Source organism: Humulus lupulus, chromosome 1, assembly GCF_963169125.1.
Source record: "Humulus lupulus chromosome 1, drHumLupu1.1, whole genome shotgun sequence".
Taxonomy (NCBI): Eukaryota; Viridiplantae; Streptophyta; class Magnoliopsida; order Rosales; family Cannabaceae; genus Humulus; species Humulus lupulus.
In genome coordinates, this window is record NC_084793.1 from 72,110,844 (window position 1) to 72,128,236 (window position 17,393).

Below are 17,393 nucleotides of genomic sequence, written 5' to 3' on the forward strand. Positions count from 1 at the left end.
CTTCTTCTTAATTTTTTTTTTCTTCTACAAATTCATGATTATATGGAAGCTAGGTATGTAACCTATACTCTTATATATAAAGTATAATATTTCTATGACTTTCCATGCCGGTACTCTATAGGCTACAAATGTGTGTTTGTGTCTTTTAACTATTAGTTTTAGCATTTCAAGATAGTATTTGCTCTTGTAACTAATAATTTCAAGATTTTATTTATGTAACTACAAGAATAGTTTTGAGACCAAATTAATATTTTTATAATTGAGAGGTTATAAAGGTATTGGTACAAATTTTTTCCCTAACACCTAAAAGTATCAACTTTAACAACAATAACAATAAGAGCTTCCTAATAACTATTATTCGAACATTATTTATATAAAGTTATTTGGCACATTGATATACTCTTTAGAGTTGTTGCCACATCTTTGTATACAATTAATCTCATACACAGTGAGCAGGGGTCAGGAATACACTCGACTACATAAATAATTATTACTATATAAATGTATATTTTCTTAATACGAGACTTAAATAATTTATAACTTATTGCAATTTATAGGTTATTTTTATTTATCAGTAGGCCAAGTTGAGATCAAATTTTTTTATAATAAAATAAAAGTTATTCTTATAAATGTTCTAATGTATTAGTTATTATGTTTTATAATTGAGTTTTGTAACTATTATAAGTTCATAGTTTTGTAATTGTAACAATTAATTATTAGGTTAATTAGTACCCATAATTTTTGTTTGGATTTTTCAGATTTGTGATTGCTTGTTTTAGGTTTTATACTTAGGGTTTTTATTCGGATTTTTCCGTGATTAGGTTTTATTTTCGTAATTCATTTCAAATTGTTAAAATAACAAACTTTTGGAATTAAACTCTAACTCATGCTTGATTCGACTAATTTGTTTTAGATTTTGTAACTTTAAACGAGAGCATTTGCTACTATTTAGGATTGCTATCATGGAGTGGAGCTTCAGTAACATATATATAATTGAATTTTTTTAGGAAAAACACCATTCATCAAAGGAAAAATACTAGTTTGACCTCTGTGTTTTTTCTAAATATGCGATTGACCATTGTGTTTTGTTAAATGATAATTTGAACCATGTGTTTTACAAAATGGATCAAAATAGTACCTAACCCGATTTTGGTCAAAATATTTTCAAATATAATATTTCATTCTCAAATCCTTGATCACCTTCTTTGCTTCTTTGAACTCATCGCATCACCAACAACCCAAGATTGGTCTTATAATTGATACTATTTTGACCAAAATAAGGTATATGGTATTATTTTAAACTATATTGTAAAACACAAGGTCTGAATTGTCATTTAATAAAACACGAAGGTCGATTGCGTATTTGGAAAAAAATATAGGGGCCTAAATGATAATTTCCCTTCATTACAAATTTAAATCAACTCTAGGAAAATAAATAAAACAAGGATAAACAATCTGTCCAAATACGCTCTATGAATGGAACCACACTACTACAAAAAGCGAGCCCTAAAAAAGTTTTCGGATTCGCGGGACGTGAGTCCTCTATTTGAGAGCCTTAAAAAGTGAGGTCTTTTAGGGCTCGCAAAAAGAGTGTTTTTAGGGCTCACATTGTGAGTCCTGAAAAAATATTATTTTTAATTTTAAAAAAATTAATTGGTAGCCAAAGCTCCTGTTGGAGCTCCGATGATGGTGGCGATGCCACCACCCCAAGGTGGTGGTTCGGGAAAACGATGACATGGGCTTCGAAGCCCTAAGCTCGAGGAACGTCATGGTGGTGGATTCTCTTGGAAAGGCTTAGAATAGCCGGATTAGAGCCATGAATTCTCAAATCTCCATGGATTCCAACGACCATTGAGTCCAATCCTTTAGTGGGTTTTGAAGCCCAAATCACAAGGGATGCAGTGGTGGTGGCCATTTGGCTCGGAGTGGCTCAAGGTGGTCAGAAAATGACCAAAAAGTTTTGGAAACCCACATAGTTGCCGAACTTTAAAGGCTCCATCGAGAGGGCTAGGGGGCACGTGAGACTAGGGGATTGCGGGGCTGGGGAGGACGGTGAGGCGGCGTGTGTAGGCAGGGGGTGGACGGAGAGCCGCCGTTCATGGCTGAGCATCAAGCTTGCGAGAAAGAGAGAGAGAGAGAGAGAGAGAGAGAGAGAGAGAGAGAGAGGAAATCCAAGGAAGAGAGAGAGAGAGGATGGGTTGAGTGTTTTTTTTCTTTTCTGATTTAATATATAATAAAACTTTTGTTAAAAAAAATTATTCAAACTTTTAGGACACACATATGTTTTTAGGGCTCGCACTGCGTGTCCTAAAAGAAATTCTTTAATGACTCTCGATGAGTGTCCTAAAAAGTCCATAAACTTTTGTTAAAAAAATTAAAACTTTTAGGACATACATCAGTTTTTAAGGCTCGCACCACATGTCCTAAAAGAAGTTCTTTAAGGACTCTCAATGAGTGCCCTAAAAAAGTCTCCTAAAAGCCCGGTTTTGTAGTAGTGTCATAACAGTAGTAGCAAATGCACCTTTCAATCTGTAAACAACCCTATTTAATTTTGCAATTATTTTTGCCATAATAAATTTCAAAGGTTTTTTTTTTAAATGATAGGTATATTTGTACCTTTACCAATTATAAATGAGTACATTTCCATTTTGTGAAGGTACAAACTCCACAAAGCATTCATTATTATGCACTAATAAAATTTATAAGCTAAAAATGACATCTATTGTATTACTACTTTTTCTTAGGGGAAGATCAAAGTTTCATTCAAGAAAGAAACCAAGGACCAAGTCCATTACAAACGCTCATGGATAAAGCAAATTATTCCTTAAATGGGCGAGCAAATGACAACAAAGTTAATAGACATACAAAATGAGGCACACACGCCATACGTAGTCACAGTTGATAACAAGTACCAAACTATCATAGACAGTCGGTAAACAAAAAAAACAAGGATACTAACCCCCAAATCCCATACAAGGGAAAATCGAAAACAAGAACAAACAACCAAACTAATTAAACAAAGAAAATACAAAACTAGCAGAAACAAAAGTAATAGAAACCTTAGATCTAAAGAAAAACAAAATAAAACATAGATTCACTACTTTATGTTACTTAAAAAACTTAGGTTTTGGCTCTTCTGAAATGACTTGTGTTGTTGTTGTTTTTTTTTTTTTTGTAGGAAGGTTGTACGTGTAAAACAACATTACATTATTGTTGTTCTTCTATGTTTTCAGTTTTATATGTTTGCAGAAATGTAATTCTCAAGTCAATCTGATTGCTGTCGGTTCGACATGTCCTTAGGAGGGAATTCTAGAGAAAAGAGAAGATTATGTGGAGGAAAGTTCTGTTGAAAGAGAATCCGAACAAGGTTGGTTTGCTGTTTTTTTTTTTTTTTTTGCAACTCTCAATTATAACTTTAGACTAATGCTAGGAAATTTGGAGGAAAATTAGTATATCTGAACTGTGTTGAATTGCATTAATTGTTGGGCCAATTATATTTGTTCCATTTTTTTTTATATTTGTAAATATCTCATTGAATGTATAAGTTTTGTTATTTTAATCTATAAGTTTTTAGATTTGTATATAAATGTTTCATTTAAATCATAATTTTAATTTAAAACAAATATAATTTTTTTTTAAAAAATTTAAAATATAACTTTTAAGGGCACGCATTGCATGCACTAAAAAAATATTTTAGGTCACGCAAAAGAGAGCCCTAAATTTTTTATTTAAAGGCACTCAATAAGATCTTTTAGGACACACAGTGCGAGCCCTAAAAACATTCTTTTAGGGCTCGCAAATAGAGGGCTCGCCCTAAAAAACCTTTTTCGTAGTAGTGAAAACAAAATAAAACATAGATTCAGATAGTAGATCCACGGGAGTAGAGGAGCAAACCATCCACGAGCACCACTCCAACGACACTGGAGGAGCCACAAACTTAAGCCATGGAGAAGACGATGGAAAACCCACGGATCCAAGACCCAAAGCTCCAGATCTACAAGGAGGGACATTGCTGCACATCCCCAAGCGAACCCAGAACCCCACCCCCATGCCACCACCATATCGTTGCCAAAAATCCATTGCCAAGATAGAAGCCCTCCCAAGACCAAGGGAGAGAGACACATCATGACAAGCCAACGCCGGGCAAGAATCCACCACCAGCGCTGGCGCACCCCACACCTGCAACAAGGAAGACAAGGCTCCTTAATTAGTATTAGGAGTAATAGTTTTGTAACTGATTTTGGTTAGCTGTTTCTGTTGGGTTTGTTAGTTTTATAACTTCTTGGGCCTATATAATCTGGTCTAAATGTTTTAATAAAGTAGGTTTTTTCTATTTTTGTTTTTGGGCCTTTGTTGTGTAATATGGTATCAGATGTTACCGTTTTTTCTCTAACAGCCCATTCCCTTTCTTGGTCAAGAATCAGCCTCTTTCCTCTTTTTTCTCAAGAAACCCTACCCTCGTTTTCTGTATTTCTTCTTCATCTTCCATGGCTCACACGAGACAATCCCAGTCGCGAAGCTCGTCAGTCTCCAGTCAGCCTCCTGCGCCGGTGACTACTGCTGCTGCTTCTCCCTCAGCTCTGCCCATGGCGTCTGACCCTTCTCCGAATCCAGGTGTGGCTGCACCTCCCGTAGTGTCGTCTTCCTCGCCTCCTCATGAAGGTCTCTGTCCCTCTCCGGGCCATCAGCCACCTCCTCCGCCTGCCTCTTTCTCGAGAAGTTCTGCTCCTCCCACCGGTGTTCCTGCTAGTCTCGGCATTCCGTGTTCCTCAACAGCCCCCCTGTCAACCTTCTCACTTGGATCATACGTACCACTTGGGAACTAGAGACAACCCCAATTTTCTGATATCTACTAAGATTCTAACGGGTCAAGAAAATTTTCAGTCATGGAAGAGGGCTGCTTCTATTTCCATTGCTGCCAAGAACAAAACCCAGTTTATAAATGGGTCTCTGCCTCAACCCCATCCTTATGATCCTTATTTTCATGCGTGGGTTCAATGTAATAATATGGTTATGGCTTGGATATTACAATCTGTTCCCATGAAATTGCAGCTAGCATTATGTTTCAAGATTCGACCACTGCTATGTGGAATGACCTCCATGAACGATTCAATCAAGGCAATGGTCTTAGGATATTCCAGCTCCAAACTTCGGTCCACACCATCAAACAAGGAGACTCGGATATCAATTCCTACTTTACCTGTCTCAAAGCTATTTGGGATGAACTCAAAGAATTTCAGCCAATTGTCCCTTGCTCATGTGGTTGCAAATGTGGTGCTGTTGAGAGATTGCTTGGATATTATCATAGAGATCAAATTATGCAGTTTCCTGCTGGTCTCAATGACTCCTACTCTTCAGTGAGAGCGCAAATTCTGCTGTACGATCCTCTTCCTCTGTTGTCCAAGGTCTTCTCCATGGTATCTCAAGAAGAAAGACAAAGAAGTCTAGTCCACACCACTCCGTTCATTGCTGCTGCTGAGGGTTCGAACACCTCAACCAAGCCTCCTACATCAAGATCAAAGAAACCGAGACCCACTTGTTCTCACTGTCTCAAACCGGGTCACTTGGTGGACAAATGTTTCTTTCTTCATGGATTTCTTCTTGGGTATGGTGACAAGCGTCGTCAAGATGAAGCTCTCAAACCCTCAGTTCATCAAACTTCCGTTTCTTCCGTCTCTGCTTCGATTTTGGGCAAACCGCCTATGCTGTCCCAAACTAAGCTTAGTCAGCAACTTATCTCCCTACTAAGTCAGAATCTTCAGCACACCGCGGTTGCCACTGACACCAATGTGCCGACTGCCTCACAAGTTTCTGGTAATCTCGTTGACTTCCCTTCTTGTCTGTGGATTATTGATAGTGAAGCATCTCACCATGTGTGTTACTCCCTTAAATGTTTTAAAACTATTGATAAACATCCTTTCAACTTTCTAGCTGTATTACCTTGACTGACGTTTTATTCATACCTGATTTTCAGCATAATCTATTCTCGGTTAATGCTTTTTTACAACATAGTCCTAACTTTTTAATTTTTTCTGCTTCTGAATGCTTTATTCAGACACCCTCTTGGACTTCCAAGATTGGGATTGCTAAGAAAATGGGCAGGCTGTTTTACTTTGAACAAGATCGTCAAATCTTGCATTTTGTACATTCTGATAGCACTCTTAATACTTGTACTAAAATGGACCAATGGCATTTCCGCCTTGGCCATCCTTCTATGTCAATTTCAAATTCCATAAATAAAACTCTTGTTTTTTCTAATAAATCTTATGATCATGCATGCTCTATTTGTCACTTAGCAAAACAAAAAAGGCTTCCCTTTGTGTCTAATAACAATAGGGCTTCTAAGCCATTTGATCTTGTTCACTTTGACATTTGGGGGCCATTTCATGTTCTTAGCATAGAAGGTTACAAATATTTTCTTACAATTGTTGATGATCACACTCGATTTACATGGGTACATTTACTTAAAGCAAAATCTGATGTGCAAAGTATTATTCCTCAGTTCTTCCCTTAATTGCTACTCAATTTTCTATTTCTATTAAAGCTGTTAGATGTGATAATGCAAAAGAACTTAACCTATCTTCTTTCTATGCTTCCAAAGGGATTGAGCAATTTCACTCATGTGTTGATAGGCCTCAACAAAATTCCGTGGTTGAACGAAAGCATCAACATATCCTCAATGTCGCTCGGTCATTGTTATTTCAATCTTATCTTTCTCTATCTTATTGGTCTTATCTCATTCATACAGCTGTTTATCTCATTAATAGAACTCCATCATTACTTTTAAAGAAAAAGACTTCATTTGAGCTTCTTTATAATAAATTGCCCTCATATGAGCATCTTAGGAATTTTGGCTACCTTGCTTATGCCTCCACTTTAGATAGGACTAGACATAAATTCTCTCATCGATCTAAAGCTTGTGTTTTTATTGGTTACCCGCATGGAATGAAGGCCTATACTTTGCTTGATATTGGCAGTCACCAGATATTTCATTCTAGAGATGTCATCTTCTATGAGAATATTTACCCTTTAAAGCATGACAAGTATACTGTGTATAATGATTCTCTTTTCCTGAAAAAAGTGTTTGATACAGGATCCCATCATCCTCAAGTGCCCTCTTCTTCCAATAACACCCTTGAGGATCCCTCTCCTATGGTTACCACTTCAAAAAGTGGAAGGCCTATTTCTCGCCCCTCTTATCTTAAAGACTATGCTTGTAACTTTGCTATTTCTGAGTCTTCTACTACTTATCCTTTATCTAATGTTCTATCTTATGATAGGTTAAGTGATCACTTTCGGGCTGCCATTTTGTCCGCCCATATGGTAGTAGAACCATCAAGTTACAAGCAATGGCAGCAAGCGATGAATGATGAACTCCATGTGCTTGACCGAAATCACACTTGGGAAATTGTCTCTCTTCTTCCTGGAAAACGTGCTATAGGATGCAAATGGCTCTACAAAATCAAATACCAACCAAGTGGAGCCATTGATCGCTACAAGGCCCGGTTGGTGGCCAAAGGCTACAACCAAAAGCAAGGTATTGATTATTCTGACACTTTTGGACCTGTTGCAAAGTTTAACACCCTTAAATTACTACTTGATGTAGCTGCCATTAAAAATTGGTCTTTATACCAATTAGATATCAACAATGCTTTCTTGTATGGGGACTTAAATGAAAATGTCTATATGACAATTCCAAAAGGGTATCAACCCAATAGTTCCCTACCAAAAGGTGCTGTTTGTAAATTAACCAAAAGTCTATATGGCTTAGAACAAGGCCCTAGACAATGGTACTACAAACTTAGCACATTTCTTCTCTCTAGTGGTTTTCGCCAATCTCATTCGGACCACACTTTATTCATTAAGAGCTCCTCTAATATCTTTATCGCTCTACTAATCTATGTTGATGATATTATTATTGCTTCAAATAATGATGCTGCTGTCTCTCACTTTAAAGGCACGTTACACTCAGTTTTTCAATTAAAAGACCTTGGCCCTTTATGGTTTTTCTTGGGCCTTGAGATTGGGCGTTCTCCCAATGGTATATCTATGTCTCAATGCCCATTTACCTTACAATTATTGAGTGATGCAGGTTACTTGGGTGCAAAATCTTCCTCCACTCCAATGGAGCCTAATGCCAAACTCAGCCAAGATGAATGTGATCTCTTATCTGACCCCACCATGTACAGAAGTTTAATTGGTAAACTCATCTATTTAATAATTACTCGTCTGGACATTTCTTTTACTGTCAATAAGCTAAGTCAATTCTTAGCCACTCCCAGGACTCCTCACCACAATGCTGCGCATTGTATCCTTCAATATCTAAAAGGCACACCTGGCCAAGGCCTCTTTTTTTATGCTAAATCTCCTCCTCACATCAATGCTTATGCTGAAACTAACTTCAATTGTGAAGATCTATCTCTTAAATTTTTTTCAGATGCAGATTGGGCTTCTTGTAGTGATACCAGACGGTCTGTGTCTGGTTACTGTGCCTTCCTTGGACAATCTCTCATTTCATGGAAATCTAAGAAGCAAACCACTGTCTCTAGATCGTCAGCTGAAGCTGAATACCGGGCTATGGCCAATGCCACATGCGAGATCACTTGGCATCTTTCCTTGCTGAAGGACTTTGACATTCAGCACTCACATCCAACCATTCTCTATTGTGACAACACTGCTGCTATACACATCTCGGAAAACCCGGTGTTCCATGAACGGACGAAGCATATCGAGATCGACTGTCACCTTATTCGTGAAAGAGTTCAAGACGGTTCCATCAAGCTTATTCATGTTCCCTAAAAAACAATCTTGCTGATGTTCTAACAAAACCCTTGTTTCCAAATTAGTTCATTGAGTTAATCTCCAAGATGAATGTCAAAAGTTTATACAGTTCATCTTGAGGGGGTGTATTAGGAGTAATAGTATTATAACTGATTTTGGTTAGCTGTTTCTGTTGGGTTTGTTAGTTTTATAACTTCTTGGGCCTATATAAACTGGTCTAAATGTTTTAATAAAGTAGGTTTTTTCTATTTTTGTTTTTGGGCCTTTTTTGTGTAATAATTAGCTGGAGCACCACCAGCGCCAAGGAAGCCACCAGTGAGCTTCGGTGGTCGAGAGAAAGAAACCAAAACAAAAACCCTAGAAGAGAAGGGGGTGGCTAAAGAAACCCTAGGGAGAGAGAGCATTTATTTTGTAGAGCCATCTTGGTTTTCCTTAACCTTTACTTAATTCACATTTAAACCTCTTCGTCTCCTTTAATTTTTCTTGTTTCTCTATTTTACTAATACTTCTGTCTATTAAACTCGCGTGTTAACAGTTGAAATTAATTAGAAATATAATATTAACTAATTTTATTTGAGCAATTTTAAGATAAAACAATATATATTAATATGTGTAGATATTAATAGTAAAAATGAATGCCTTTCATGACCAAATACAGTATAATCTATATATATATATTTACATATGGCTTGATATATAATGTTTGATTACCATAAGCAAGAAAAACGTACTTTCTTGCCATGAGTTAATTTTTAGTTCATTCATGATATATTGTCTTTTTTTTTTTTTTTTTTTAATTTCGAACTACAGTTATTTTGACACTACTTTTCCACATGTCATTGGAGAGTTACGCCCTTTCACAAAATTTTAAAAATATCCCCTTATGGATATAAATTTTTATTGATTGTAACACTTCCCTTTCAAGGGCAAAATGATTACATGTATACAGGAAATTTACAGTCTTGAACATAAAATTTTATATTTTATTTTCTTTGAGCACTCCCAACGAGTGATTTAAAATAACTAAATAGTTAAAATTATATTAAAATTTACTAAAATGATAGTCTCCAATGAATGCTTTATTCTTAAATTTTTTTTACCTTTATTTATAGTACATAGCTATATTTATAAATTATAACACACTATTCATCTACGTAAACATATAATATTAATTTTTCATATTATTTCTTACATTATTCACAAACACATAAAATCACACACATAAATAAATATATCTATTCTATATAATAAGTGTGTAGATAACGAAAATTCTTGATTTTAACGGTTTTTATTTTTTTAATGTTAACTTTAATGGAATATTTTTATATTTAACAGAATATTCTTATATTTTATCAGTAGTTTGTAAACACTCAAACTTAAACAAAATAAAATAATTAATTAAAAACAAATTAAAATAGGATATTTTTAAGATATTCTACAATGATAATTATTTAAAAATAATAAATAATTAAACAAATTAAAATATGATATTTTTCAGATATTTTATAATGATAATTATTTTAAAATAATAAATAATTAAACAAATTAAAATATGATATTTTTGAGATATTTTACAATGATAATTATTTAAAAATAATAAAATCATATGTTTTATAACTTAAATAAAATTTTATTAAACTTAAACTCACTTATTAGAATAATATCATATTAAACATATAATATAATCTGCTCTGAATTAGCAACAAATTATTTTTTTTTTAAAAAACAAGCAACAAACTTAAATTTAAAATTCACGTATAATATTTAATATTACATTAAACATATAATATATAATATCATGTTGTCACTCCCAAATTAAAAAAACAGAACAAACATAAACTTAAACAAAAATAAATAAATTATTTAATTAAAATAAGATATTTATTTCAAAATTTATATGACGTTAATATAAATTTAATAAAAATAATTAATAAATTATATAAATAAAATTAAACAAACGTGCGTATTGCACATTGTTTGTATCTAGTATATATATACACACTTTTTTTTTTCTTTTTATATATTTATATATAGTTATATACCTAGTAAATGATTTTTATTTACATTTTATAATATTATTATATTTTATTTTTTAATAAATTTTTATTGTTATTTTTTTATGGGTAGTATTATAATATAATTATGTGATATGCTATATGGGTATAAATATTAAAAGATATTATGATATTATTGATAGTTAAAGAAAATATTTAAAAATATACTATTTAAATGATATAGAGAAAAAAAATAGAGAATCTGATTGATGGATTAATGTAAAAGTTAGAGGTATTTTAAAGGATGTAGTAGAACATCATCGGAAGTGTTCTTATAATTCACCAAAAAAAAGTCAAATAAAATACATAGCCCTATTATTAGTTAAGTCATGCACAGTCTATATATAACAAATCAAACTGATGCTAGTATGGTAATCATGATAAAATAAAGAAAATAGAGTAAAACTAAAAGTAAAGCAAAACATGATATAACTATGTATAGAAATAAAAATTTTGATGTATGTTTTTTGGTTAAATTTTATGCTTAGATATTCTTTAATTATTCTTAACAGATGCAGCTAGTATCATTTTGCTCAGAATGGTAATTTTAAACTATAAAGTTGGGTGGTGAAATTAAAAAAAAAAATCTCTAAATATCATGGGCTAGGGCAAAATGAAAAAAAAAAAACCCAAACCTTTATAACTTCATCAAAGGGTTAAGTCCGTCTTTCCCATGAAAAAAAAGAAGGCATACATCCATATAGTAATATAAATATGTATCGTCGCATAGCATAGATTCTAGATCTCTATATAATAAGCACACACAGATATTTACATTGTACGCAAACCATTGGGATGATACATATAGCTCTAGCCTTTTACCTTTATTCAGATTGTTCAAACGTACGAGATTACAAAAGGTGAAACTGTAACTCAAGCCTTTCCAAATTAAAAATAGCTATACGTCGACCTTGCAATACAAGAATTGTATTAGAAGATCATGTAAATATAACTCAGTGAATATTCTTATTAATTATATTAGTATTATATATATATTCTACATATATGTTTATATAAAGCTAGCAGCTGTAAGGAAATATAGCAAGTGATCATCATGATGAAGACCAAAAAGAAAAGAAGCAAAAACACCGTTCTATATGTACGTCTATATATTACGTAGACTTATTCAAAGCTTTGTTTACGATGATAAGTAGTAGTAGTAGTTGTTGTTCTATATCCATATAGCTCTGGCCTGTATGAGCAGTGGAACAAGCTCGTTCTTGAGTTGGAGAGTAAAGATCATATCAGCACCACCAATGAACTTCTGGCCTATGTAAACAGCTGGTACACTCGGTTGACACCCTAACTGCAGTAGTAATTCCCTCTCAATTTGCTGACCATTCGAAAGCTCATCGATCTCGTACACAGTCACGTTGGCCCCATAATTTTTGATGAGTGACTTCACTGAGTGGCACATTGAACAAGACAGCTTGCTGAATATCACCACTGGTTTTTCACCAACCAAGCTCTGAATAGTGGCCATTATTATATCTATATATTATTGAAAGATATTTGTTGTTGTTGTAGGGTATAGCTAGCTATGAGGAAATTGAGTTGAATATGAAGGTCTTTTTATAGAGTAACAAGTTTAGTATGGCTACACCTGCATAGCTGGTTTACACTAGCTGTATGTGGTGGGAATTTAATGCAGAGTATATAGTCATATAGGATAATGACGGGCCCCCGGCCAAAGGAATGAAAATGTTCCAAAGATAGAAAGTTATATGTCAGTGAAATATTCCCAAAACTACTCTTTTATGATTACTTGACAGAGACCCCTTTTTAGGCGGATATGTACAGTCTTAAAACCAGCTCCCACATTCAGCCATCATTATATATGTATATATTCATTTATATATATATATATATATTGGCTATATCGATCAAGGTGAATATATTGGCTATATCAATAATTCATTCATACACAACCAGTATCTTAATCTCTCGTAAAAAATATATTCAATGGAAAATTAATGAAATATTTTGTGAAGTGATTCAATGGAGACATATTCTAAAATAACAGCCTAGGGTACAAACTTTTTCAATATATTTCTTTTTGAGAATATTGCTAATGCCCAAATAATGCGTGGTAAATCGCAATATCGAATTTCATCTAAATTATTTTAAATTTAAATTCATAAAATTTGATATTAATAACTTGCATCAATCACATCATATAATGTTATATATGAACACTCTTCTTTTATGCTTTGGATCAGAAAAATATGGATTTTAGTTTATATCGTTCTCCATCTCAGTTAAAATTTTTACTAGGTCAAATTTGTTAGATTTAATTTTTGTAATTTTAGATCTTATAAGTTACTCGATTATGCCTTGTTCTATTTAATTGGTTGGGATTCTTTTAAATGTCACAACAAACTGCTGCTGACGTAATCAGGTTTTTTGAGCATCTGCCAATTCTGAGAACGAAGTTGCAAGTTGGGATTATCCATAGATGAGTAAAGATTCGCATCTAGTTCAGTTCAACACAAAGCCCATAGAAAGAGAAATAAAGAGAAGAGAAAAAGGATCGAAGGAAGAAAATGAATAAAGAAAGATGCTATAGGCTTATAAATTATAAATTTAAAGGTACTCTCATTCTATCTTACCCTAATTAATTATACATCATATATATATATATATTTATCCACGTGATGATCATTGACTAGACCCCACCCATTTATTTATTTGAATCTAATTGTGCAAATTGGTCACACTAGCTACTAAAGCACTTTATTAGGGGTAATATAAACCAGGGTCAAGGGCTGCTAGCTTTTTCTTTGCTTTCTCATTATCAACGTGTGGATTCTTCTATGCAAAGTGTCTATTTGTACTGTTATAATAAGGAATATAATTGTTCTATTATGCCCACAAGTATAAATATTTTCCGCCCATAAATATTTTCTATGTGATATTCACTACCACTTCAGAGAAACTATATAATATAATATTAATTAATCATTATAAGATCATGATCTGGTCAAAAGATGAGATGTTTTAATTATATTTCAAATACATAAATTTTGAATAACTCTCTTTTGTTTTTTGGATTTAAGTAACTACATATGCATTCGAATAATTTATATTTGATCTTGAACTTTGCGTATTCTAAAAATAAATATTAAATAATTTATATATTTCTTCTATATAATAAGTGTGGAAATAAAGGAAATTTTCGATTTTAATAGTTTTTTATTTATTTTTTCGTTAACGTTAATGGAATATTCTTATATGCACTACAACAAAAAATGTTATTTGCGTCAGTTTCTCACTGTCACAATTGCGTTTTTGCGTCAGTTTTATATGTGACGCAGAATCCCATGACGCAAACTAAGCTGACGTTTACGTCATTGGGGCACTGTCACAAATTTAACATTTGTGGCAGTGCCTCACTGACGCAAACGGCAAACGCCTAGCATTTGCGTCAATGGGGCACTGCCACAAATTCCAGATTTGTGGCAGTGCATCACTGACACAAATGTTAGCATAGTTTGCGTTAGTGGGGCTGTAACGCCTTGAATAGCCAAGATCACTACACTATGTATTTATAAATGTGCATGACTTGCTAATCAAGTCATTTAGTTAAAAATGTGTCACTGAAATCATTAATGAACTAGGGTTAAAAGGTTTTGGTCACAAAGACACATTTCATATAATCAAACATTTTGAACAAGGGATCCCAAAAGAAACAATGTTTGAAAGTCAGTTACAAAATTTCCAGGGTACAAACAACCACTAGCCACTCTAAGGGCAAAACAGACATTTATGGTTCTCCTGTTCCTGTCTCCTCCTCAACCGTGGCGGATGAGCAGCTGATCATGTGCATTCTGCCTTCAGAGCTCTCCGAATCAGGGTTGATCAAGCTTGCCCTTGCCTTGATCTGCACCACGTAGCACTCGTGAGCCAATGCCCAGCAAGAAAACATAACGTTATAGTACAAACAATGATATCAACTGAAAAATCCTTAAAGCTTGTTCATACACTTAGCGTACCACACTAACTACATAATCCATAGACATAAGCAAAGAATCAACAAACCAACACTCAACCATTCAGCATGACAATTCCACCATTCAACAATAATAATCAAATCACATGATAATTAGGGTCGACACCCTTAGGTCGCACCCTCTGTATACCCCACTGACTCCGGTCTGCTTAAACTGAGCCCAGTGCATAATAAGCTGTCCTCAGCTACCAGTGGCTGAGCCACGTCCTGTGCGCCAATATAAACTCCGGCACTCTTAGGCTGTTTGTTTATTATTCACATGGCATAATACCATCATTCAATAAGCATACAAAGTAGGGAGCCCTTAGTCCCATTATCAATTCACAACCGGGTGCAGTTTTCTTACCTTTAATTTCCAGGTATACTGATTACGAGAGATGCCTCTTGAGCACGATCTGTTTCCCAAGCCCTAGCTTAGTACCTAGTCACAACCAAGATAAGGGATACCATTAATAATTTTAAAAAGGCTTCTAGATAAGGTTCTAGTCTCCAGAACATCGAATTCCACCAAACACGGTAGTAGATTCGATCCCAAGCACCCTAGGTTAAATTCCCATGCTTAAAATCCCCAAAACCCAAATTTCCTTAAGGGCTGCGGCTCAAGCTCTCTATGCCACGGCATGGCCCCAACTAGAGGCTCATCTTCGCCCAGAACCAGACATGGGCCGCGGCTCTACATGCCCCATGCCGCGGACGACCCTCCTTCTCCAGCACTCATCAGCTTCGGAGGGCCGTGACACACCAAGAACTATGCTGCGACTCGACCCCTTCGAACCCAGAAAAACCACCCTTTTGAACTTTCAAACCTCACCCAAAACCTCTCATAACCATCCCAATAATATACTCCAATTATCACAAACATTCTTGCATGATTTCAGAAGCTTAAGCCAGCAGAAACCTAATATAAAAACTCATCAAAACATCTTAATTTCTGAAACCCACACACTCAAGAACTCCAAAAATAGTCAAGAAAACACTAAGATTCAAACATTAGACCTTAAATTCGAGCTTACCTTCACTGATGAATCAATCCTCTAAGAAGTCTCTGAGCTAACTCCCAAGTTCCAAGCTTCAATTCAGTCCTTCAATGTCAAAACCCATAAACACTTCAAAACTCAGCTATAGCCACAAAATTTAACCAACATGCATAAAACTTAAGGCTTACCTTAATTCTTGATTGAATCCTTAGTTAATCCCCTAAATCACAGCTCCAATTCTCTGAATTTCAGCCAAGTTCTTCTTGGTTCCTTGTGGTTTTCTTTGAGAGAGAAAGAGAAGAGGAGGGAAGGGTTGGTTCTTAATGTTTCCACCACTTTCTAAGTTTTGTCTATCTATCCTCAAGCAATTAAGTCAGTCCCAAGGCTCGGGGTACCGGAAACGTCCCCGAGGACAAAATGGTAAAATTCCCCAGTATTCCCACCTAAGCTTCCTAACCTCAAATATATCTCCAATTATTTATTTCCATAACCCGATAACCCAAATAACCATCTAATACCCGAAATACCCATTGACTTGCCCCAAGTCAAGTATTAGGTCTCGTTGTGACTTTCCCGCTAACTAGCTCCCTAGGATCGCCTTAAGTCGCATGCTGCAGATTTACCTACATAATAATGTGGTCCTCACAATTATAGCATATAATCACATTTACATTCATATAACCATACAAGCACGCTTATCACAGAATCATGCATTAAACTAATAAATTCACACATAAACCAATTATACCCTCCCGGCACACTAATCAAGGCTGTTAAGCCATATTAGTGATTTTGGGTCGTTACAACTATCCCCTCCTACTGAGAATTTCGTCCTCGAAATTTACCTGAATAGCTCGGGATACTGATCTTGCATCACCGTCTCAAGCTCCCAAGTCACTTCCTCGACCTTGCTATTTCTCCACAATACTTTAACTAACGGAATCGTCTTATTCCGTAGAATTTTAGCCTTCCGATCCAAAATCTGAACCGGTCGCTCCTCATTGGAAAAATTTGTCTGTAATTCCAAGTCCTCATACCTCAGCACATGCGTCGCATCTGAGACGTACTTCTGCAACATAGAAACATGGAATACGTCATGAACTCCCGACAACGACGGTGGCAAGGCTAACCTGTAAGCCACCTGACCAATCCTTTCTAGAATCTCGAAAGGTCCAACAAACCGAGGGCTCAACTTGCCCTTTACTCCAAATCTCCTCACCCTTCACAGTGGTGAAACTTGCAGAAACCGCGGTCCCCAACCTAGAACTCCACGTCCCTACGCTTGGGATCAACGTAGCTTTTCTGTCTACTCTGTGAAGCAAGCATCCTGGCTCAGATATTCTCAATAGCTTCATTTGTCTTTTGAACCATGTCCGGCCCCAATTTCTCTCACCCATCTCATCCCAATGGATGGGCGGTCTACACTTCCTTCCATATAGCATCTCATAAGGAGCCATTCCAATCGTGGACTGATAACTGTTGTTATATGAAAATTCAATCAATGGGAGATACTTACTCCATGATCCCTCGAAGTCAATCACACATGCCCTAAGCATATCCTCCAACACGTGA

General features: G+C 35.0%; 1 protein-coding gene across 1 annotated transcript; it reads right to left on the bottom strand.

The window, feature by feature from the left end:
- Window positions 1-11,580: 11,580 nt before the first annotated feature.
- LOC133801924 (monothiol glutaredoxin-S6) lies at window positions 11,581-12,362 on the bottom strand. Its single transcript, XM_062240185.1, has one exon. It carries the CDS (start codon window positions 12,316-12,318, stop codon window positions 12,007-12,009), a length of 312 nt encoding a protein of 103 aa, XP_062096169.1. The 5' UTR covers window positions 12,319-12,362; the 3' UTR covers window positions 11,581-12,006.
- Between the last annotated feature and the right edge of the window lie 5,031 nt (window positions 12,363-17,393).